We start from the raw sequence: 24820 nt of genomic DNA on the forward strand, positions 1-24820 counted from the left end.
GCTATAGATAGAGTTGTGTAGAGGAGGGTGGATGTGCTGGAAATGAGATGTTTGAGGACAATATGTGGTGTGAGGTGGTTTGATCAAGTAAGTAATAATGGGGTAAGAGAGATGTGTGGTAATAAAAAGAGTGTGGTTGAGAGAGCAGAAGAGGGTGTTTTGAAATGGTATGGTCACATGAAGAGAATGAGGGAGGAAAGATTGACAAAGAGGATATATGTGTCAGAGGTGGAGGGAACGAGAAGTGGGAGAGCAAACTGGAGGTGGAAAGATGGAGTGAAAAAGATTTTGAGTGATCGGGGCCTTAACATGCAGGAGGGTGAAAGGCGTGCAAGGAATAGAGTGAATTGGAACGATGTGGTATACCGGGGTCGACATGCTGTCAGTGGATTGCACCAGGGCATGTGAAGCGTCTGGGGTAAACCATGGAAAGTTCTGTGGGGCCTGGATGTGGAAAGGGAGCTGTGGTTTCGGTGCATTATACATGACAGCTAGAGACTGAGAGTGAATGAATGTGGCCTTTGTTGTCTTTTCCTAGCGCTACCTCATGCACATGCGGGGGAGGAGGTTGCTATTTCATGAGTGGCGGGGTAGCGATGGGAATGAATAAAGGCAGACAGTATGAATCATGTACATGTGTATATATGTATATGTCTGTGTGTGTATATATATGTATATGATGAGATGTATAGGTATGTATATTTGCGTGTGTGGACGTGAATGTATATACATGTGTATGTGGGTGGGTTGGGCCTTTCTTTCATCTGTTTCCTTGCACTACCTTGCTAATGCAGGAGACAGCGACAAAGTAAAATAAGTAAAAACTATATATATGTATATATCTGTGTATGTATATATATGTATACATTAAAATGTATAGGTATGCATATATGTGTAAGTGGGTGTTTATATATATACATGTGTATGTGGGTGGGGTGGGCCATTCTTTATCTGTTTCCTTGTGCTACCTCGCTGATGCAGGAGACGGCGATTAAGTATAATAATAATAAATAAAAATCAGTAGCAAAAGGTAAACTTTGCACATTTGCAAAATGGAACTTGCAAGGAACTGCTACCAATTATTTCTCAGTTCCTAAGAAAGCATAGGTCAGACACTAATCACTTTAGTGGTCTCTGATAAGTCAAAGGCAGGATCAAAATAAGTTAGTCCCACTATTACAGGTAGTGGACAGCAACAAGTACAGAAATCCAGTTCTTCCCTACCAGTTAAGTCAATGAGTCAGAAGGTACGAACTTTAATTTATCCTACAGAATATCTCAATCTTGCTGGATGAATGACAGAAGAGCTTAATAAAAAAAAATATAAATTTGACAAATTTTCACATTTAAACTTTTGGACAGGTTAAGCATTTCATACCATCTGATGACAACATAATTGTTTCTTTGGCTGTGGTGTTTGCAATAGCATCCCACACCTTGACAGTACCATCCCATGCTGTTGATGCCATCATGGTGCTGCCTGGCTGACTTGAAAACTGAACACTTATGACTGGTCCCTCATGACCTGCTAAAACCTGTAACATAAGAGTAAATATTCTCAATCTATGTAGTGGGAGCATTTGTTAAAAATCTAAAAACAAAAAAAATAATGTATACAGAATGTTAAATGATTGAAAAAAATTGATACATTAAATCTAATGAGTCTCGAAAACTTTAAGCATTCGATTTGTGTAAAAATTAATGAAATTACTGTTTCTCGGCTTAAAATGTTAGGAACTAAGGACAAGATAATGTAACAGATTCAAGGTTAAAATTTGGATAAGGCAGTAACGAAGCACGTCACTATAACCCACGGAGAAAGGCCAGAACCAAATAACAGTCTGGGAGTGTGTGTTAAAAGAGAAAGTCGAAAGTACATGAGAAGAGAAGACACTGATATGCAGTAGGAGGGAATGTGGCAGCAGACAGAACCATGATGGCTGAAATATAACAAGGTGGTGGTGGGGTGGGGTGGTGTGTGTGTGTGTGTGTGTGTGTGTGTGTGTGTGTGTGTGTGTGTGTGTGTGTGTGTGTGTGTGTGTGTGTGTGTGTGTGTGTGTGTGTGTGGGGGGGGGGGGGGGGGGGGGGGGGGGGCCACTATGGTCCAAGGTTCATGAAGGGACTCGAAGGAGAGTTTAGAATCTGTTAGGGAAAATTTGGGTATTTTTGAAGGTATAATACTTCCAAAAGGGCTATCAGATGTAAAGAAGGTTGAATGAGCATGAAAGTAAAACACCTGAGGAAAGTGTGAGGTATGAGGCACACTAATCATACATGAAATGAAAGTGTAAGAGGGAAGTTCAGTAGTAAATGCAGTCTGATTCAGAAAGCTGACCTAGGTGTGCTGAAGAAACACTAATTACAGTGATCATTCCCTTACTGCAATAATACCAACTGCTCAGATATGAATATATATTTTTAACATAATGCATACCATTCACCGACCATCAAATATGGTTTTGACTATCTGTGACATATTTCCATCCATTTGGCAAGTATCGCAGCAACTATTAGTTTCTTTTAGGTAAGTTAAGTAGGATCTAACACAGTGGTGGCGTGCAGATACATACAGCAATGCCTGAGGGATGTAACCACGTCACCCAAGCCTTGTTACCCACACCCACGCTCTGCTTGCATCTATTCACCTTACTGTTATTCTCATCCAGTGAGTTACTCTAAGTTATCCTGCTATAGTAACAATTTCTATAACTTACTTTTATGCTGTTTTTTAGCCTTTAGGTATGGCCTATTAGCATAATTCAATGATCCATGTGGTGCTATCCCAAAGAGGATTAGGATAGTGATGTCTTTTGAGCAAAAAGCGGGCTTTTCTCATTGCCTTGCACAGTGCAAAAGCAACATCTTCTGGATGGTATTTTGGTGTTAATAAGTCAACAGTCCAAACCATAAAGATAGATGTACAGTGTTTGCAAAGACCTTGTACGCCTCCCCATACATTTTCAAAGGCGGTCACACTCACATTTTAGCATTTTGTCATCTCTCCTTTGGCCTTTATTGCCATCTGCAGATCTCTGGGCAGTGAACTGGCAAGGTTCCTGAAGTATGCTAGGTCCATGTTAGGAATCCCCCTTCTCCTTGTCCTCTCTACCTCCGACATATGTATTCTCTTTGTTAACCTCTACTCACTCATTCTTTCCATACATCTGAATCATTTTAGCACACCCGCTCCAGCTCAATCAGTCACATTCTTTTCATGAACTTACATACCTGGACCAATTAAACTCTAACAAATCCAACAGCCCAGATAATTTAGTTCTAAGAGTTTTAAAGGATGTCAGGAGACAGCTGATATACACCACAATAAAAATATCCAACATATCTCTATTGGATGGTCAGGTGACAAATGACTGGAAACCAGCAAATGTTACTCCTATATATTTAAAACAAAGACAAAAAGTGTGCCTTGAATGACTGCCCAATCAGCCTTATGTCAGTGTTAGGTAAAATGATGGAAAAAATAATACAATAAAATTGCCACATTTCTAGATCACAAAATCATGTTGGACAACCAACACAGTTTCTGCAATAGAAGATCCTTCCTGGAGAATTTGTTGGAATTTTTTAATGTTATCTATCAGAACTTGGACCAAAAATTACCATCCGATGTAGTATATCTCGACTTCTAAGAGGCTTATGATAAAGTACCTCACAAGAGACTGTTCACATAAACTCAAAGCACATGGAATCAGTGAAGAACTCTGTACGTGGATCAGAGACTGGCTTCCTGGAAGAAAGCAGCATTTAGTATCAAACGGCCAACCTCAGATTGGCTAGACATAATGAGTGGTCGGTCACAGGCCCAGTTCTTTTCATAATATACAATCATGACCAAGAACTCGGTCTCATATCTAAGATCTCCAAATTTGCTGATGATACTAAACTATGAGGTAGAGCTGTAAATAGGCAGGACTGCAAAATGATTCAAAGAGATCTTAACTTATTACCAGAGTGGTCAAACATGGCAAATGAAGTTTAATGTAAACAAGTGTAAAGCTGTGCACTTTAGAGACGAGAATATACATCACAACTACAAACTATCTGGAAACTTTCTAACTAAAGTAAATGAAGAAAAGGACCTTGGAGCTGTCATTAGCAACAATCTGAAATACACTAAACAGTGTCAAGCGGCAAACAAAAAAAGGCAACCAAATGTTAGGTTTCATAGCCAAGAACATAGATTACATGACATAAGAAACAATTATCAAACATTGTAATTCTCTAGTAAGACCACATCTTGAATATGCAGTCCAGTTTTGGTCCCAAAACTATAAAAAAAGACAAGAAAAAATTAGAGCAAGTACAAAGGCATGGAACAAAATTTATCCCATCCCTTAGAAATCTGGCATACGAAGAGATGCTAAATCGAATGGATCTTTTCTCCCTCAAAAAACATGGACTTCATGGCAACTTAATCCAAGTGTTCAAAATTCTGAACAAGTTCGAAAAAGTAAATCATAACATCTTTTCAAAATACAAGAATATATGATTCCTAGGACAAACAGAATAAATTTCAAAGCCAGAAGATGTGATATGGACGTATGAAAAAGCTTCTTTTCCTATAGATGTGTTGAGCACTGGAATAAGCTACCGTCAGATGTAGCACATGCTGAGACCATAAGTACCTTCAAAAGTCACTCAGACAAATATCTCATGAATTCAGGTATACCCTATGCAAAATGCCAGAAATAAACTGTATGAACGACAGCAATAACGGGGACACTAGAAGGATAATGTGCAGCAGCTGATTGTTAATGATAGTTTAAACAACTGCTAAGCAGAATTACATTTTCTTGTCAAGTTAGACTCATATTTTTTCAGAAAACCTATTTGTGGGCCAATCAGGCCTCCTGTTGCCTGTCTTTCTCAAATAAACTCAAGTAAACACATCTCTCTCTCATCCTTATTTTTCTTATTTAATCAAACTACCTCACACCATGCGCTTTCCTCAAACATTTCATTTCCAACACATCCACCGTCCTCTACACATCTTCACACATAGCACTGCATCCATACAACACTGTTGGGGCTATCATACCTTCAAAAACATCCATTTTTGCCCTCCTAGATCAACATGCCTTTCTACATATTCTTTAATGTTACCAGAACATTCATCCCCTCACTTAACTAATAACTCACTTATGCTTCCATGGTTCCATTTACTGCTATGTCCACTCTCAGGTATCTAAATTACTTCACTTCCTCCAATTTTCTCTATTCAAATTTACAACATAACTCATCCCCTCAAAATGCCAGCTTTGGCACTTTAGAAGAGCTTAGTGATTATCCTTGTGAAGCTTCTTTACTAAGAAGCAGCAGTGAAGTTCAATAGTAATGGAAAATCTATTACCATGGCCAACCCCTTAAGGGAGTTCCAGGAGAGAATAAGCATCAGATAGATTAATAGCTTCTTTCCTGACTTTCCATGAGATGGGTACTACTTCTCTCTTTGGGATGCCTCATGTTACGCTGAATACTACCAGAGGTTATCCTGGCTAGGATGGAGATCTACAACCCATCTTCTAAATCTTTTCCTTCTCTGTTGTAGTTTGATTGCTCCTGTTCTGATGCCTGTCACATCAGGAACAGTGCATACTGGCCCATGAAACTCTTCCCTTCCCCAGAAACCCACTATATTTTCATTTCTGCTTGAAATCATTGTTACGCTCTTCTTAGAAGAGCCAAGCGCACTTTCATAAAAAGACCATGTGCCAACTTAACTTCTATTGACAAATCTTTTTGGTCTTTTACCAAAAGTGTCCAAAACAACTTTCCTCCTCTTTCCCAACTTGATCAATCTACTGCTAAGTCTGCAGCTGTTAGCTGATAAAGTCACTCTTTTTAGCACATTGTTTTCCTCTAACACAATTCTGGACAACTCTGATTCAAATCCTTCAACCCCATCTCCCTCAGAACTTATGCCATCTACTACATTCTCCTCATGCAAGGGCTTCCAGATACTCTCCCAGATCCATGTGGAAAAGTTGAATGGCTCAGATGGCATACCCCTTTATGTTCTAAGTGGGTATGCCTCTATGTAATCACCAATCCTTGCTTGCCTATTTCCTGTCTAAAAACCCAGTCTTCACTACCACTTGAAAGCATGCCTTGAGGCAGCCCATCCCTAAGAAAGGAGATCACTCTAATCCCTCCAATTACTGCTCCACTGATCAGTCCTCAGTATCTCCAAAGTATGTGACAAGGTGTGACATGAGTCTTTGCTTCTTAAACTCCCTTCCTTTGGCATCACTGTTTCTCTGTATTCTATAATGCATTGTTTCCTCTCAGGCAGTTCCATCACAGTAATCATCAATTGAGCAACTTACTTCTCTAATCCTAACAGAAACTGTGTTCCTTAAGATACTGTCTTACCACCTACTCTTTGATCTCTTTTCTACTTGAAAACCTGTTTCTTCTTGTGCTAATGATTCCACTTTACATACATCAACTCACTTTTCCTTCCCTCCTCCTTTGAATACTTGTACTCTTTCTCACACTAATCACATTTCTTCTCAATTTTGACTTGAGGAGCATTTCAGATTGGGAAAGCAATAAAATTTAATAGCACTAAAATGCCATATCTCCCTAAATCTCCTACGAAGCATTTGTTTCCCTCAGATGAATTTCAAAACACCACAATTCAACCTTGAAATAATACAGGGTGAGCCAAAAATCACTGTGCACATATAATACAAATGATAAAACCACGTCATTCTTAGTATAACCCACCTCACACCACATATTGTCCTCAAACATCTCATTTCCAGCACGTCCACCCTCCTGCACACAACTCTATCCATAGGCCACACCTCGCAACCATACAACATTGTTGGAACCACTATTCCTTCAAACATACTCATTTTTGCTTTCCGAGATAATGTTCTCGACTTCCACACATTCTTTAAGGCTCCCAGGATTTTCGCCCCCTCCCCCACCCTATGATTCACTTCTGCTTCCATGGTTCCATCTGCTGCCAGATCCACTCCCAGATATCTAAAACACTTTACTTCCTCCAGTTTTTCTCCATTCAAACTTACCTCCCAATTGACTTGACCCTCAACCCTACTGTACCTAATAACCTTGCTCTTATTCACATTTACTCTTAACTTTCTTCTTTCACACACTTTACCAAACTCAGTTACCAGCTTCTGCAGTTTCTCACATGAATCAGCCACCAGCGCTGTATCATCAGCGAACAACAACTGACTCACTTCCCAAGCTCTTTCATCCACAACAGACTTCATTTTTGCCCCTCTTTCCAAAACTCTTGCATTCACCTCCCTAACAACCCCATCCATAAACAAATTAAACAACCATGGAGACATCACACACCCCTGCCGCAAACCTACATTCACTGAGAACCAATCACTTTCCTCTCTTCCTACACGTACACATGCCTTACATCCTCGATAAAAACTTTTCACTGCTTCTAACAACTTGCCTCCCACACCATATATTCTTAATACCTTCCACAGAGCATCTCTATCAACTCTATCATATGCCTTCTCCAGATCCATAAATGCTACATACAAATCCATTTGCTTTTCTAAGTATTTCTCACATACATTCTTCAGAGCAAATACCTGATCCACACATCCTCTACCACTTCTGAAACCACACTGCTCTTCCCCAATCTGATGCTCTGTACATGCCTTCACCCTCTCAATCAATACCCTCCCATATAATTTACCAGGAATACTCAACAAACTTACACCTCTGTAATTTGAGCATTCACTCTTATCCCCTTTGCCTTTGTACAATGGCACTATGCATGCATTCCGCCAATCCTCAGGCACCTCACCATGAGTCATACATACATTAAATAACTTTACCAACCAGTCAACAATACAGTCACCCCCTTTTTTAATAAATTCCACTGCAATACCATCCAAACCTGCTGCTTTGCCGGCTTTCATCTTCCGCAAAGCTTTTACTACCTCTTCTCTGTTTACCAAATCATTTTCCCTAACCCTAACATACACAGACATATACATATATACACTTGTACATAATTCATACTTGCTGCCTTTATTCATTCCTATCGCCAGCCCGCCACACATCAGATAACAACCCCCTCCCCCCTCATGTGTGCGAGGTAGCGCTAGGAAAGACAACAAAGGCCACATTCGTTCACACAGTCTCTAGCTGTCATGCGTAGTGCACTGAAACCATAGCTCCCTTTCCACATCCAGGCCCCACAAAACTTTCCATGCTTTACCCCAGACGCTTCACATGCCCTGGTTCGATCCACTGACAGCATGTCGACCCCAGTATACCATATCATTCCAATTCTATTCCTTGCACGCCTTTCACATTCCTGCATGTTCAGGCCCCGATCGCTCAAAATCTTTTTCACTCCATCTTTCGCCCTCCAATTTGGTCTCCTACTTCTCCTCGTTCCCTCCACCTCTGACTCATATCCTCTTTGTCAATCTTTCTTCAGTCATTCTCTACATGTGACTAAACCATTTCAAAACACCCTATTCTGCTCTCTCAACCACACTCATTTTATTACCACACATCTCTCTTACCGTTTCATTACTTACTCGATCAAACCACCTCAAACCACATATTGTCCCATACATCTCATTTCCAACACATCCACCCTCCTCCGCACAACTCTATCTATAGCCCACACATTGCAACCATATAACATTGTTGGAACCACTATTCCTTCAAACATACCCTATTTGCTTTCTGAGATAATGTTCTCGACTTCCACACATTTTTCAATGCTCCCAGAACTTTTGCCCCCTCGCCTACCCTGTGACTCACTTCTGCTTCCATGGTTCCATCCGCTGCCAAATCCATTCCCAGATATCTAAAACACTTCACTTTCTCCAGTTTTTCTCCATTCAAACTTACCACCCAATTGACTTGTACCTCAACCCTACTGTACCTAATAACCATGCTCTTATTCACATTTACTCTAAGCTTTCTTCTTTCACACACTTTACCAAACTCAGTCACCAGCTTCTCCAGTTTCTCACCCAAATCAGCCACCAGCACTGTGTCATCAGCGAACAACAACTGACTCACTTCCTAAGCTCTCTCATCCACAACAGACCGCATACTTGCCCCTCTCTCCAAAACACTTGCATTCACCCCCTAACAACCCCATCCATAAATAAATCAACCAACCATTGAGACATCACGCACCCCTTCCGCAAATAATGATAATAATAATAATAATAATAATAATAATAATAATAATAATAATAATAATAATTATCTATTATTATCATTTTGCTTTGTCGCTGTCTCCCGCGTTATCGAGGTAGCGCAAGGAAACAGACGAAAGAATGGCCCAACCCACCCACATACACATGTATATACATACACGTCCACACACAGCACATATACATACCAATACATCTCAATGTATACATATATATACACACACAGACATATACATATATACCCATGTACATAATTCATACAGTCTGCCTTTATTCATTCCCATCGCCACCCCGCCACACATGGAATAACAAAACCCTCCTCCCTCATGTGTGCGAGGTAGCGCTAGGAAAAGACAACAAAGGCCACATTCGTTCACACTCAGTCTCTAGCTGTCATGTAATAATGCACAGAAACCACAGCTCCCTTTCCACATCCAGGCCCCACACAACTTTCCATGGTTTACCCCAGACACTTCACATGCCCTGGTTCAATCCATTGACAGCACGTCGACCCGGGTATACCACATCGTTCCAATTCACTCTATTCCTTGCACGCCTTTCACCCACCAGCATGTTCAGGACCCGATCACTCAAAATCTTTTTCACTCCATCTCCCACTTCTCCTCATTCCCTCCACCTCTGACACATATATCCTCTTTGTCAATCTTTCCTCACTCATTCTCACCATGCGACCAAAACATTTCAAAACACCCTCTTCTGCTCTCTCAACCACGCTCTTTTTATTTCCACACATCTCTCTTACCCTTACATTACTTACTCGATCAAACCACCTCACACCACATATTGTCCTCAAACATCTCATTTCCAGCACATCCACCCTCCTGCACACAACTCGATCCATAGCCCACGCCTCGCAACCATACAATATTGTTGGAACCACTATTCCTTCAAACATACCCATTTTTGCTTTCCGAGATAATGTTCTCGACTTTCACACATTCTTCAAGGCTCCCAGAATTTTCACCCCCTCCCCCACCCTATGATTCACTTCCACTTCCACGGTTCTATCCGCTGCCAAATCCACTCCCAGATATGATATTAATAATGATAATTTTTTTTTTTGTCACTGTCTCCCGTGTTAGCGAGGTAGCACAAGGAAACAGACGAAAGAATGGCCCAACCCACCCACATACACATGTATATACATACACGTCCACACACACAAATATACATACCTATACATCTCAGCATATACATATATATATACACACACAGATATATACATATATACATACGTACATAATTCATACTGTCTGCCTTTATTCATTCCCATTGCCACCCCACCACACATGAAATAACAACCCCCTCCCCCCTCATGTATGCGAGGTAGTGCTAGGAAAAGACAACAAAGGCCACATTCGTTCACACTCAGTCTCTAGCTGTCATGTAATAATGCACAGAAACCACAGCTCCCTTTCCACATCCAGGCCCCACACAACTTTCCATGGTTTACCCCAGACGCTTCACATGCCCTGGTTCAATCCATTGACAGCACGTCGACCCCAGTGTACCACATCATTCCAATTCACTCTATTCCTTGCATGCCTTTCACCCTCCTGCATGTTCAGGCCCCGATCTCTCAAAATCTTTTTCACTTCTCCTCATTCCCTCCACCTCTGACACATATATCCTCTTGGTCAAGCTTTCCTCACTCATTCTCTCCATGTGACCAAACCATTTCAAAACACCCCTTTCTGCTCTCTCAACCACACTCTCTTTATTACCACACATCTCTCATACCCTATCATTACTTACTCGATCAAACCACCTCACACCACCTCACACATATATAAATATAATATCAATTCAGCAGCCTCACATAAAAATGATAAAAGAGAGTATCTTTCAAATTCTTGTAACTTGCCTCTAACAATCTTCCAGTCAGCAGAGACCAAAGGTAAATGTCATGCTTATCTTGACCACCTGCAGCTACTAACTCTCCGCTACTATCAACAGCAACACACAAAAACTGTGTTGGGCGTGGTGAGGTTAGTGTTTTGAAGTTTCGATATCGGATCAGGTCAGATGCACGCACAGTACCTGAAAATGTGTTCATGGTGTTAGATGTGCCAACTATGGTCCCTTACTTAGAAAGACAGAATTATATTTGGTAATATCAAATGAGGTGAAATTAGCTAAGATGAATACATATAAGTAACACTTAAAGAGCATTTCCTGATGGAGAATTCAATTTAACTAGTTTAGCATTTTACGGTATACAGAACTGCACTGCACAAACATCATTTAATACACTGAGCAACAGTCTAAGGTGTACCAAATTACAGGCCAACCTGGTTTGGCTAGCCAAGTGAGCCAAGACAATATGGTATTGATTCAGAGTTCTGTTACTGTATCTCAGATAAAACAAGCAGTGCTCTTGATCTCTTTCCTTTTATGATCAACAACAACAATTGAAAGTCTCAAGAAGGACGTTAACACTGCAATTAGCACCAATTCAAGGATTAATATACATACCTGGCACAGGATATACCATGATCAAGTCTTCATTCAAAGATGAAAAGGAAGACAATCACCTCGGAGGCAAAACTGGATGCTTAGCAAGGACAGAAATAAGATGAAAATGAGTGATATCTACAAAGCTATCAGAGTAGTTTCAACTGTGTGCATATGAAGCAGCCAAGCAAACAAAATCCAAGAAAAATATAAGTCAATCACACCACTATGTGCCAAGTGATTGTTGTCAGATTATATATCGGTGTTTGTTTGTGCAAGCCAACTACTCAGAGTAAGCACTAGTACAAAAAGCCTACACTAAGTTAGGTTAGGTTTTTAAATCTAAACTCTTTTGTTTGGAGCATATCTCAGTTTACAAGATGAGTTTTGGGGTAAAAAATATTTTGCCTAAAACACATTTCAGCTTTTAACATGAGATCCTGTAAGGAAATGGGCAGGTTGAATGAGAATTCTGATACATAATTTCAAACCGGTGCATAAACAAGCTATCTATCTATCTATATCTCTGATGTCCATTCCCTCCAGGAACTCCTATAATGGGATGACCAAGGCAAAAGTCTCCATTTATCCCTGTCCTTACATGCTTCCCTCACATACACCATTCCATGCATTCTTCCATGATTTCTCTCTCTCTCCCTCTAGTATTCTCCCACCCTATTTGCCATGTCACAGGTGGTCTCCCTCTCATACCAACCCCTTCATCAATTGTACTATCATACACTCTCCTTGTAAACTACCGGAACTGCATTCTTTCCATGTGACCATAACATCTCAAAGTATTACGTTCTACCCACTCAACCACTCCACAATTCAATCCCTTTGCGTTCCCTGCTGTACCATATCTCTCATACTCCCCTTCTCATTTCCACAGCCTGGATTCTTGACCTCTGTAACTCATTCCATATCTATGTTTTGGCTGCATTGCCCACGGTTAGGAGGAGTATGCTGTCCCTTAATCTCTCTCTCCACTTCCATACTTACACCTCTACCCTTCATTTCATTTCAACTAAGTGATGAAGTGCCTCTTCTACCCTGTACTGCTCTCTCCCTTATCTCTCCTTTCATATCACTAAACTTACCACAGACAACTCCTGAATACTTAATTCTCTCACTCTTCCAGTCTTTCTCCCCCCATATCCAAAGCAAAATTCAGTATACTTTCTTCTTTCAGTCTATATGGTTTTACAAAATTAATACTTTCGCACTGCTTTCTTTCAAACATCATTACTTCTACTTGCATATACCTTCAATCACCTACATTTAAACATGTCACAAAATGCACTTACAAACTTTTGCACCTCCTTTTCACTCTCAGCAAACAGGCTTGCCACTATCCACCATATGGATCACACCACCACACTCCATCTCTGCAACCCTTTTCCTAGTCTTCCTTTCATCTCCCTAATCACTTCCCCGTGCATGCACAAGCTAGTGCTAGGAAAAGACAACAAAGGCCACATTCGTTCACACTCGGTCTCTACCTATCATGTGTAATGCACCAAAACCACAGCTCCCTTTCCACATCCAGGCCCCACAAAACTCTCCATGGTTTACCCCAGATGCTTCACATGCCCTGGTTCAATCCATTGACTTCACATCCACCCCAATATACCACATCCTTCCAATTCACTCTATTCCTTGCACACCTTTCACCCTCATCTATGTTCAGGCCCTGATCACTCAAAACCTTTTTCACTCCATCCACCTCCGACACAATATCCTCTTTGTCAATCTTTCCTCACTCATTCTCTCCATGTGACCAAACCATTTCAACACACCCTCTTCTGCTCTCTCAACCACTCTATATTTCCACACATCTCTCTCACCCTTTCATTACTTACTCGATCAAACAACCTCACACCACATATTGCCCTCAAACATTTCATTTCCAACACATCCACGCTCCTCCACACAACTCTATCTATAGCTCATGCCTCTCAACCATATAACATTGGTGGAAACACTATTCCTTCAAACATACCCATTTTTGCTTTCCGAGATAACATTCTCGCCTTCCACACATTCTTCAACACTCCCAGAACCATTGCCCCCTCCCCCACCCAGTAACTCACTTCCGCTTCCATGGTACCATCAGCGAACAACTGACTCACTTCTCAAGACTTCTCATCCACAACAGACTGCATACTTGTCCCTGTCTAAAACTCTTGCATTCACCTCCCTAACAACCCCATCCATAAACAAATTAAACAACCATGGAGACGTCACACACCCCTGCCGCAAACCAACATTCACCGGGAACCATAAACAACCATGGAGACATCACAAACCCCTGCCACAAACCAACCTTCACTGGGAACCAATCACTTTCCTCTCTTCCCACTCATACACATGCCTTACATCTTGGTAAAAACTTTTCACTCCTCCTAGCAACTTACCTCCCACACCACATTCTCTTAACACCTTCCACAAAGCATCTCTATCAACCCTATCATATGCCTTCTTCAGATCCATAAATGCTACATACAAACCCATCTGATTTTCTATGTATTTCTCACATACATTCTTCAAAACAAACACCTGATCCATGCATCCTCTACCACTTCTGAAACCACACTCCTCTTACCCAATCTGGTGCTCTGTACTTGCCTTTACTCTCTCAATCAATAAGCTCCCATAAAATTTCCCTGGAATACTCAACAAACTCATACCTCTGAAATTTGAACACGCACCTTCATCCCCTTTGCGTTTGTACAACGGCACTTTGCATGCATTCTGCCAATCCTCAGGGACTTCACTTTGATGTTACTCTGAATATCCTTACCAACAAATCAACAACACAGTCATCCCCCCTTTTTTTTAATAAATTCCACGGCAATACCATCCAAACCCACCACCTTGTCAGCTTTCATTTCCCACAGAGCTTTCACTACCTCTTCTCTGTTTACCAAACCATTCTCCTTGACCCTCTCACTTCGCACACCACCTTGACCAAAATACCCTATATCTGCCACTCTATCATCAAATACATTCAATCAACCTTCAAAATACTCACTCTATCTCCTTCTCACTTCATCACTTCTTGTTATTACCTCCCCATTTGCCCCCTTCACCAATGTTCCTATTTGTTTTCTTGTCTTACGCACTTATTTACCTCCTTCCAAAACATCTTTTTATTCTCCCTAAAATCTAATGATACTCTCTCACCCTAACTCTCATTTGCCCTCTTTTTCAACACTTGCACCTTTTTCTTTTATATATCTCCCAGTCATTTGTACTATTTCCCTGCAAAAATAATCCAAACGCCTCTTTCTCTTCACTAACAATCTTACTTCTTTATCCCACCACTCACTACCCTTTCTAATCTGCCCACCTCCCACCTTTCTCATGCCACAAGCATCTTTTGCGCAAGCCATCATTGCTACCCTAAGCACATCCCATTCCTCCCCCACCCCCCTTATGTCATTTGCTCTAACCTTTTGCCATTCTGCACTTATTCTCTCCTGGCACTTCCTTACACAAGTCTCCTTTCCAAGCTCACTTACTCTCACCACTCTCTTCTCACCAACATTCTTTCTTCTTTTCTGAAAACCTCTACAAAACTTTAACTTTGCCTCCACAAGATAATGATCAGACATCCCGCCAGCTGCCCCTCTCAGCACATTAACATCCAAAAGTCTCTCTTTCAGATGCCTATCAATTAACACATAATCCAAAAATGCTCTTTGGCCATCCCTCCTACTTACGTATGTATACTTATGTATATCTCTCTTTTCAAACCAGGTATTCCCAATCCCAATCACCAGTCCTTTTTCAGCACAAAAATCTACAAGCTCTTCATTTATATTTACAACACTGAAAACCCCATGTACACCAATTATACATAAACGCCCACACACGCACATATACATACATATACATTTTGCCATATACAAACACAAACATATACATATATACACATGTACATATTCATACTTGCTGCCTTCATCCATCCCTGTCTCCACCCAGCCACACATGAAATAGCATCCCCATCTCCAGTGAAGTAGCACTTATCAAAGACAAAAAAAAGGCCACATTCATTCACACTCAGTCTCTAGCGATCATGTGTAATGCACCGAAACCACAGCTCCATTTCTACACCCAGGCCCCACAGAACTTTCTATGGCTTACCCCAGACGCTTCACATGCCCTCTTTCAATTCACTGACAGCACATTGACCCTGGTACACCACATCATTCTAATTCACTCTATTCTTTGCATGCCTTTCATCCTCCTGTATGTTCAGGCCCTAATCACTCAAAATCTTTTAAATTCCATCCTTCCACCTCCAATTTGGTCTCTCGCTTCTTCCTCCCTGCACCTCTGATACATACATCGTCTTTGTCAATCGTTCCTCACTAATTCTTTCCATATGATCAAAACATTTCAACAAGCCCTCTTCTGCTCTCTCAACCACACTCTTTTCATTGCCACACATCTCCCTTACCCTTTCATTACTTAGTCAAACCACCTCACACCACATATTGTCCTCAAACACTTCATTTCCAACACATCCACCCCCCTCTCCACAATCCTATCTATAGCCCATGCCTTGCAACCATACAACATTGTTGGAATCACTATTCCTTTAAGCATACCCATTTTTGCTCTCCGGGATAACATTCTTGCCTTCCACATATTCTTTATCGCTCCCAGAACCATCGCTCCCTCCCCCACCCTGTGACTCACTTCTGCTTCCATGGTTTCATCCACTGTTAAGTCCACTCCCAGATATCTAAAACAATTCACTTCCTCCAGTTTTTCTCCATTCAAACTCACCTCCCAGTTAACTTGTCCCTCAACCCTACTGTGCCTAATATATTAACCTTACTTTTACTCACATTTACTCTCAACTTTCTTCTTCCACACACTTTACCAAACTTGGTCACCAACTTCTGCAGTTTCTGACCCAAATCAGCCACAAGCGCTGTATCATCAGCGAACAAGTGACTCACTTCCCAAGCCCTCTCATCCACAAGACTGCATACTTACCCCTCTCTAAAACTCTTAAATTTACCTCCCTAACCACCCCATCCATAAACAAATTAAACAACCATGGAGACATCACGCACTCCTGCCGCAAACTGACATTCACTGGGAACCAATCACTTTCCTCCCTTCCTACTCGTACACATGCCTTACATCCTCGATAAAAACTTTTCACTGCTTCACTGCTTCTAGCAACTTACCTCCCACACAACATACTCTTAAAACCTTCCACAAAGCATCTCTATCAACCCTATCATATGCCTTCTCAGATCCATAAATGCTACATACATATCCATCTGTTTTTCTAAGTATTTTTCACATACATTCTTCAAAGCAAACAACTGATCCACATCCTCAATCACTTCTGAAACCACATTGCTCTTCCCCAATATAATTTCCCAGAAATACTCAACAAACCTATGCCTCTGTAATTTGAACACTCACCTTTATCCCCTTTGCCTTTGTACAATGGCACTATGCATGCATTCTGCCAATCCTCAGGGACTTCACCATGATCCATACATACATTGAATATCCTTACCAATCTGTCAACAACACAGTCACCCCCTTTTTTAATACATTCCACTGCAATACCATCCAAACCCACTATCATGCTGGCTTTCATCTTCTGCATAGCTTTGACTATCTCTTCTCTGTTCACCAAACCATTCTCCCTGACCCTTTCACTTCACACACCACCCAAACCAAACCACCCTATATCTGCCACTCTATCATCAAACACATTCAACAAACCTTCAATTACTCACTCTATCTCCTTCTCACTTCACCACTACTTGTTATTACCTCCCCATTTCCCCTCTTCATCGATGTTCCCATTCATTCTCTTGTCTCACGCACTTTATTTACCTCCTTCCAAAACATCTTTTTATTCTCCCTAAAATTTAATGATTCTCACCCCAACTCTCATTTACCTTCTTTTTCACCTCTTGCACCTTTCTTTTGACCTCCAGCCACATCCTTTTATACATCTCCCAGTCATTTGCACTACCCTGCAAAATTGTCCAAAAGCCTCTCTTTTCTCTTTCACTAACAATCTTACTTCTTCATCCCATCACTCACTACACTTTCTTATCTGCTCACCTCCCACCTTTCTCATGACCCATGCATCTTTTGCACTAGCCATCACTTCTTCCCTAAATACATCCCATTCCTCCCTCCACTCCCCTTATGTCATCTGCTCTCACATTTTGCCATTCTGCACTCAATCTCTTCTGGTACTTTCTCACACAAGTCCCCTTTCCAAGCTCTCTTACTCTCACCGAAGTAACATCACACAGCTCTGCCTCACACTTTCATGTATACCAAAACATTTGCTAAACTTTCCATCCACTTGTTCACATGCAATGGCTCCTCTATAGAAGGCTTTCACACCATCCATCAATTGTCCCCCTAACCAAAATATCCTTAACACATTCCATAAAGCATTCCATTCAACTGTCATATGCTTTATCTAGATCCATAAAAGCTGCATACAACTTCTTACTTTTTACTAAATACATTTCCATGGTCATTTTATCACAAGAATCTGATCCATATATTCCCTACCTTTCTTAAACCCCCTTGCTCTTAACTTATTCTGCATTCAGTAACTTCCATCACTCTATCAATCAACATTCTGGTATACTTAACAGACTTACTCCCTAATTACTATGTACATCCTTAGCTCCTTTTCCTTTGAATAAAGGAGCAATAATAGCTTTCACCCAATTCTCAGAAACAACCTTCTGTTTCCATGCTAAATTACATATTAGATGCATCCACTCCATCACACTTTCTCCTCCATACTTCAGAATTTCGGCTATAATCCCATCTACTCCAGGTGCCTTTATATCACACTTTCTCCTTCATACTCTAGCATTTCAGTTGTAATCCCATCCACCCCAGGTGCCTTTCCTACCTTCAGCCTTAGTACTGACCTTTTCACCTCCCTTTTTTTTTTTATATGCCTTTGCATTTGTATCGTCTTCCATCCTACACACTTATGCATGTAACAACTGTTGTTTCCCCTTCTCCCACATTCATCAGCTTTTCAAAATACTCTTTCCATCTTCCTTTCACTTCCTCCTTTTGATTTAGCAACTCCCATTCCTTACTTCTTGCATTAATATTTCCATCTCTTTCCTCTTTCATCTCCTTCCAGTACAGTTTCTTTTTATCACAAAATGTGTCACTTGACTTTCTTCCAAAATCTTCATCTACTCTTTCTGTGCTTTCCTCTATCAGCTTCTTTGCTGAACTTCCAATTGTACATTCCTAACAAGCAACCTACTCTATGCCTTTTTCTTCTCTTCTACAGTAATTCTGATCACTTTTGTCCACCAAGCACTGCCCTTTTCATTACTATATCTAATCTCTTTTGCTCCGCAACATAAATGGTAGACTCCATTTCCATTTCTTAAGCATCTGTGCCTCACCCTTGACAGGCCAATGGCAAAGGGCAACTCCAGTGTAGTGTTTCCACAGGCAACGAGACTCCAAAATTTTCCAAAAAACTAAATATTCACAGCATACGTTGGGTGTTTGTCTGTAAATAAAAGGATTGCCCTGATGGAGAGAGGCAATGCCTCCCCCTTTAGTTCCACCCCTATGAGGTGTAGTGACAAGGTCACCACAAGAAGGAAGGTGAAACATGGATACTCCAGAAAAATACAGTATGCCTTTCAGGTATTGAAACTTGACAATTCTCCCCAATTGAAGCCTATTTACAGAGCAGCAGCACCTAATCTCATTGGTTATGATACTGCTACACACACACAATTACTAATTTACAAATTATCATTAACCCCTTGGATCCACACTTAGGTTTACCTTCCAACCATGTGAACCTCAGACTTCAAATTGCTTAAATGAGCACTAAACTTTAGAACTTCAATGATATTCATATTTGCATTTATCATACTTAACCACTGTCTCCCGCGTTAGCGAGGTATCACAAGGAAACAGACAAGGAATGGCCCAACCCACCCACATACACATGTATATAAACAGACGCCCACACATGCACATATACATAAATATACATTTCAACATATATATACACACACACATATACATATATACACATGTACATATCCATACTTGCTGCCTTCATCCATTTCTGTCACCACCCCACCACACACGAAATAGTATTCCCCCAGCGAGGTAGTGCCAGGAACAGACAAAAAAAGGCCACATTCATTCACACTCAGTCTCTAGCTGTCATGTGTAATGCACCAAAACCATAGCTCCCTTTCCACATCCAGGCCCCACAGACCTTTCCATGGTTTACCACAGACGCTTCACATGCCCTGGTTCAATCCGCTGACAGCACGTCCACCCCAGTATACCACAACGTTCAAATTCACTCCATTCCTTGCATGCCTTTCACCCTCCAGTATGTTCAGGCCCTGATCGCTCAAAATCTTTTTCACCCTATCCTTCCACCTCCACCACTGACATATCTATCCTCTTTGTCAATCTTTCCTCACTCATTCTCTCCATGTGTCCAAACCATTTCAATACACCCTCTTATCCTCTCTCAACCACTCTTTTTATTACCACACATCTCTCTTACCCTTTCATCACTTACTCAATCAAACCATCTCACACCACATATTGTCCTTAAACATTTCATTTCCAACACATCCACCCTCCTCCACACAACCCTATTTATAACCCAAGCCTCATAACCACATAACATTGTTGAAACCACTATTCCTTCAAACATACGCACTTTTGCTCTCCAAGATAATGTTCTCACCTTCCACAAATTCTTCAATGCACCCAAAAACTTCGCTCCCTCCCCCACCCTGACACTCCCTTCCCCTTACATGGTTCCATCCGTTGCTAAGTCCACTCCCAGATATCCAAAACATTTCACTTCCTTCATTTTTTCTCCATTCAAACTTACCTCCTAATTAGCTTGTCCCTCAACCCTACTGAACCTAATAACCTTGGTCTTATTCACATTTCCTCTAAACTTTCTTCTTTCACACATGATATTTTCATAAAAATGAGAAAAATCACTTTAGCAGTATATTTCATCTACTCATTTCATTTAATGAAGTTTTGCAGAAATTTCAAAACACTTCAAAAAAGTAGATGTAAAGTCTGGACGTAAAAGGAGTTGCCACAATGCATGTTTATCTTTAAAATTAAGTATACCAAAAAATTTATGACAGATTGTTATTATGTTTTGTTTTTGTTTTTTTCATACTATTTGCCATCTCCCACATTAGCGAGGTAGCGTTAAGAAACGATGACTGAGCCTTTGATGGAAATCCTCACTTGGCCTCCTTCTCTGTTCCTTCTTTTGGAAAGTCAAAAATGAGAAGGGAGGATTTCCAGCCCCCTGCTCCCTCCCCTTTAGTTCCTTCTATGACACGCAGGGAATACGTGAGAAATATTCTTTCTCCCCTATCCCCAGGGATAATTATCAATGTTTTTCACTTATAAATTTCAAATGACAGCAAAATAATGCAAGTTTGTCAAATTACAAATCACATATGTCAGATGCAGCGTTGTCAAGCTCATGTGGGTACTGGCAACACTGCCTCCACTTTTGCTAGACGCCTTCTCCTGCCTCATTTTGGTTAATTTTCAGGGCTGGGAGAGTCAGTGTCCATAAAATCACTCTCTACATGATCCAAGGAGAGATCATCAATATAAAGTTGTTGTTTTTTCTATACTATTCACCATTTCCTGCATTAGCAAGGTAGCATTAAGAACAGATGACTGAGCCTTTGAGGAAATATCCTCACTTGGCCCCTTTCTTTACCATGACAACTGCAAATAACAAAGTACCAACCGCTGAATACAACCTACTGTCACAACCGCTAATAATAAAGTACCAACCACTGAATATAACCTATTCTCATAAATGTTAGTAATAGTACCAACCAATGAATGTAACCTGCTGTCAAAACTGCTAATAATAAAGTACCAAACAGAATATAACCTACTGTCATAACTGCTAATAAATAAAGTACCAACCACTGAATATGACCTACCATCAAAACTGCTAATAACAGAGTACCAACCACTGAATCTAATCTAACATAACTTGATATAATCAAATACCAATTACAGACTAAAACTAACCATCACAACCACTAATAATAGAGTACTAACCACTGAATATAATATCCCATCACAACTGCTAATAAAGTATCAACCATTGAACATAACCCACCATCTAGATTGCTTTTATGTGAATCAAACATGTTTTTCATCCCTAATTAAAACTGACATGAAGTCAAATGTCTAACATACTTCCTTCCACCTCAAATACAATACATATCTCCATATCTACGCTTCAGGTATAACTCTATTAGCATCTCTGAGAGATGTTGCTAAGTACAGGGTTACAACATTCTAGTCTAAAGTATGATCTGCATCTAATAGGATTCAGCACCATCAATTATCCTAAACCATATAAGGCCATCATATGTTCAATCAGAACAACTTAACACAGGTCCATGATGTCACAGCATTAGTCCTATGAGGCAGGGCATGACCCCAACATTCCCTCACTGATGACTGAAGTCCGTGCCTTCAGCATTTTCTTGTTCAGAATCAAAAAATGTCTTCTGAAAAGAAAAGGGGGAAGGAAGGAAAGGAACACTATATGGATGCTCATGGAGGTCTGTCATACATTAGATGCACATTTTTCTATCCTTCAAAACCTACATTTCTCAACTATGGACAAAGCCCTACAAGCATCAAACAACATACACACATAAAGGAGGAGGGGCTTAAAGAATAACAAAAACCCAACGAAAGAAAAGCCTAAACTTAACCCTTTCACTGTAGCTGAGGCATGTATATTGCAGTGATTATTTTACGATTTACTGAGTGTATAAATTATGGTAAATTTTCTTCTGTTTACTGCAGCAGAAGTATATATATACACAGAGCCATTAACATTTGTGGCACTATCCCATGCACTGTTTTCAAACACCAAAGCCTGGGCACACTCTGTTTAACAGTGATAAGGAAAACAAAAAAGGCAGTAGTGTCTTGTTCTGCATTAAATCTCATCTTAATCCCCTGCTGAAAAATGTATCTGCTGCTAAAATCAATTCTATTTTGCTGAAATTAAAGATAAGCTTCGTACGAAAATAGCAGAAGGATTAGTTCATGGGTCTCTAGCACAGACATCACAGGCAAATGAATGACTATGATCAATTGGTAGAAATTTGTAATGGATAAAATTTTGTCACATTGAGAGATTTTAACATATCTAAGTGGGGAGAATCTCTTTCTTGATATATAATTTGCTTGATAAAGCCCTAAAACAATTAGTTGAGAAATCTACTCACAATGAAAAGATATTAGATTCAGTACAAGCTACAAATGAGGATCACATTCACTTGTTGAATTAAGAGAAAAGTTTGGTACTAGTGATCAATGGCAGATCACTTTTGAGGGAACTTTCAATATAGCCTGTAGCACTGGTCAACACAAAAGATGCAAAAAAAATTACAATATTCTAGACCAGCAAATATCAATGGTCTTCACATCTAGCTTGGTAGAAAGATTATGAAGTGATCTAATAAAAGCATTCAAAATCATTAAAGGATTTAATATCAATTCAACAAGCTACTTAAGGAGAGATTCATTTAATATCACTTATAGTAATGGATATAAACTCATGGGCAAGTGTTTCACCTTGAATGAGGTAAAGATTTTCCTTCAACAAGATTATCAACATATGGAATGATTTACCAATTACAGCAGCTGAAAGCAAAACAATACACACATTTAAGCATAGACTTGATAAATATTTTGCTTCATATGAACAAAGGGGAAGTAAATGTTTATAGTTGTGTTACTGGAGTGATAGTTTTCATACATGGTGCTTTGACAAGAAAATAGTGAAATTGGAAAAAATGTAGCTTAGACATTGAAGCTTATTGATACAGTGGTTAAATTGATGAGAACTACTATTGACGTTTGTGTAAATAAATTAAACATTTCCTTTCCATAGCCAGAGGTTGAACCATTATGTGACATTCATTTTTTCATTTCATTTCAAGCTAGAAGTTTCAGTTTTCTAAATTGTTTCTTACATTTTTTCACATGTATATATATGTATGTGTGTGTGTGTGTATATGTGCATGTGTGTGTGTATGTGGGTGTATGTGTATATATATATGTATATTATCCCTGGGGATAGGGGTGAAAGAGTACTTCCCACGCATTCCTCGCGTGTCGTAGAAAGCGACTAGAGGGGACGGGAGCGGGGGGCCAGAAATCCTCCCCTCCTTGTATTTTTTTAACTTTCTAAATTGGGAAACACAAGAAGGAGTCACGCGGGGAGTGCTCATCCTCCTCGAAGGCTCAGATTGGGGTGCCTAAATGTGTGTGGATGTAACCAAGATGTGAAAAAAGGAGAGATAGGTAGTATGTTTGAGGAAAGGAATCTGGATGTTTTGGCTCTGAGTGAAACGAAGCTCAAGGGTAAAGGGGAAGAGTGGTTTGGGAATGTCTTGGGAGTAAAGTCAGGGGTTAGTGAGAGGACAAGAGCAAGGGAAGGAGTAGCAGTACTCCTGAAACAGGAGTTGTGGAAGTATGTGATAGAATGTAAGAAAGTAAATTCTCGATTAATATGGGTAAAACTGAAAGTTGATGGAGAAAGATGGGTGATTATTGGTGCATATGCACCTGGGCATGAGAAGAAAGATCATGAGAGGCAAGTGTTCTGGGAGCAGCTGAATGAGTGTGTTAGTGGTTTTGATGCACGAGACCGGGTTATAGTGTTGGGTGATTTGAATGCAAAGGTGAGTAATGTGGCAGTTGAGGGAATAATTGGTATACATGGGGTGTTCAGTGTTGTAAATGGAAATGGTGAAGAGCTTGTAGATTTATGTGCTGAAAAAGGACTGATGATTGGGAATACCTGGTTTAAAAAGCGAGATATACATAAGTATACTTATGTAAGTAGGAGAGATGGCCAGAGAGCGTTATTGGATTACGTGTTAATTGACAGGCGTGCGAATGAGAGACTTTTGGATGTTAATGTGCTGAGAGGTGCAACTGGAGGGATGTCTGATCATTATCTTGTGGAGGCTAAGGTGAAGATTTGTATGGGTTTTCAGAAAAGAAGAGTGAATGTTGGGGTGAAGAGGGTGGTGAGAGTA

At 40.3% G+C, this 24820-nt stretch overlaps 1 protein-coding gene across 1 annotated transcript in view; it reads right to left on the bottom strand.

Moving 5' to 3' along the window:
* Nucleotides 1-24820, bottom strand: part of LOC139764815 (periodic tryptophan protein 2 homolog) — a 171866-nt gene that overhangs the window by 50235 nt on the left and 96811 nt on the right. The window contains exons 12-13 of the mRNA XM_071691767.1: nt 11083-11258; nt 1379-1535 (exon numbers count right to left, since the gene is read on the bottom strand). Coding sequence (XP_071547868.1) covers nt 1379-1535; nt 11083-11258 — 333 coding nt within the window. The remainder of the gene's footprint in view (nt 1-1378; nt 1536-11082; nt 11259-24820) is intronic.

Source organism: Panulirus ornatus, chromosome 4 (assembly GCF_036320965.1).
Source record: "Panulirus ornatus isolate Po-2019 chromosome 4, ASM3632096v1, whole genome shotgun sequence".
NCBI lineage: Eukaryota > Metazoa > Arthropoda > Malacostraca > Decapoda > Palinuridae > Panulirus > Panulirus ornatus.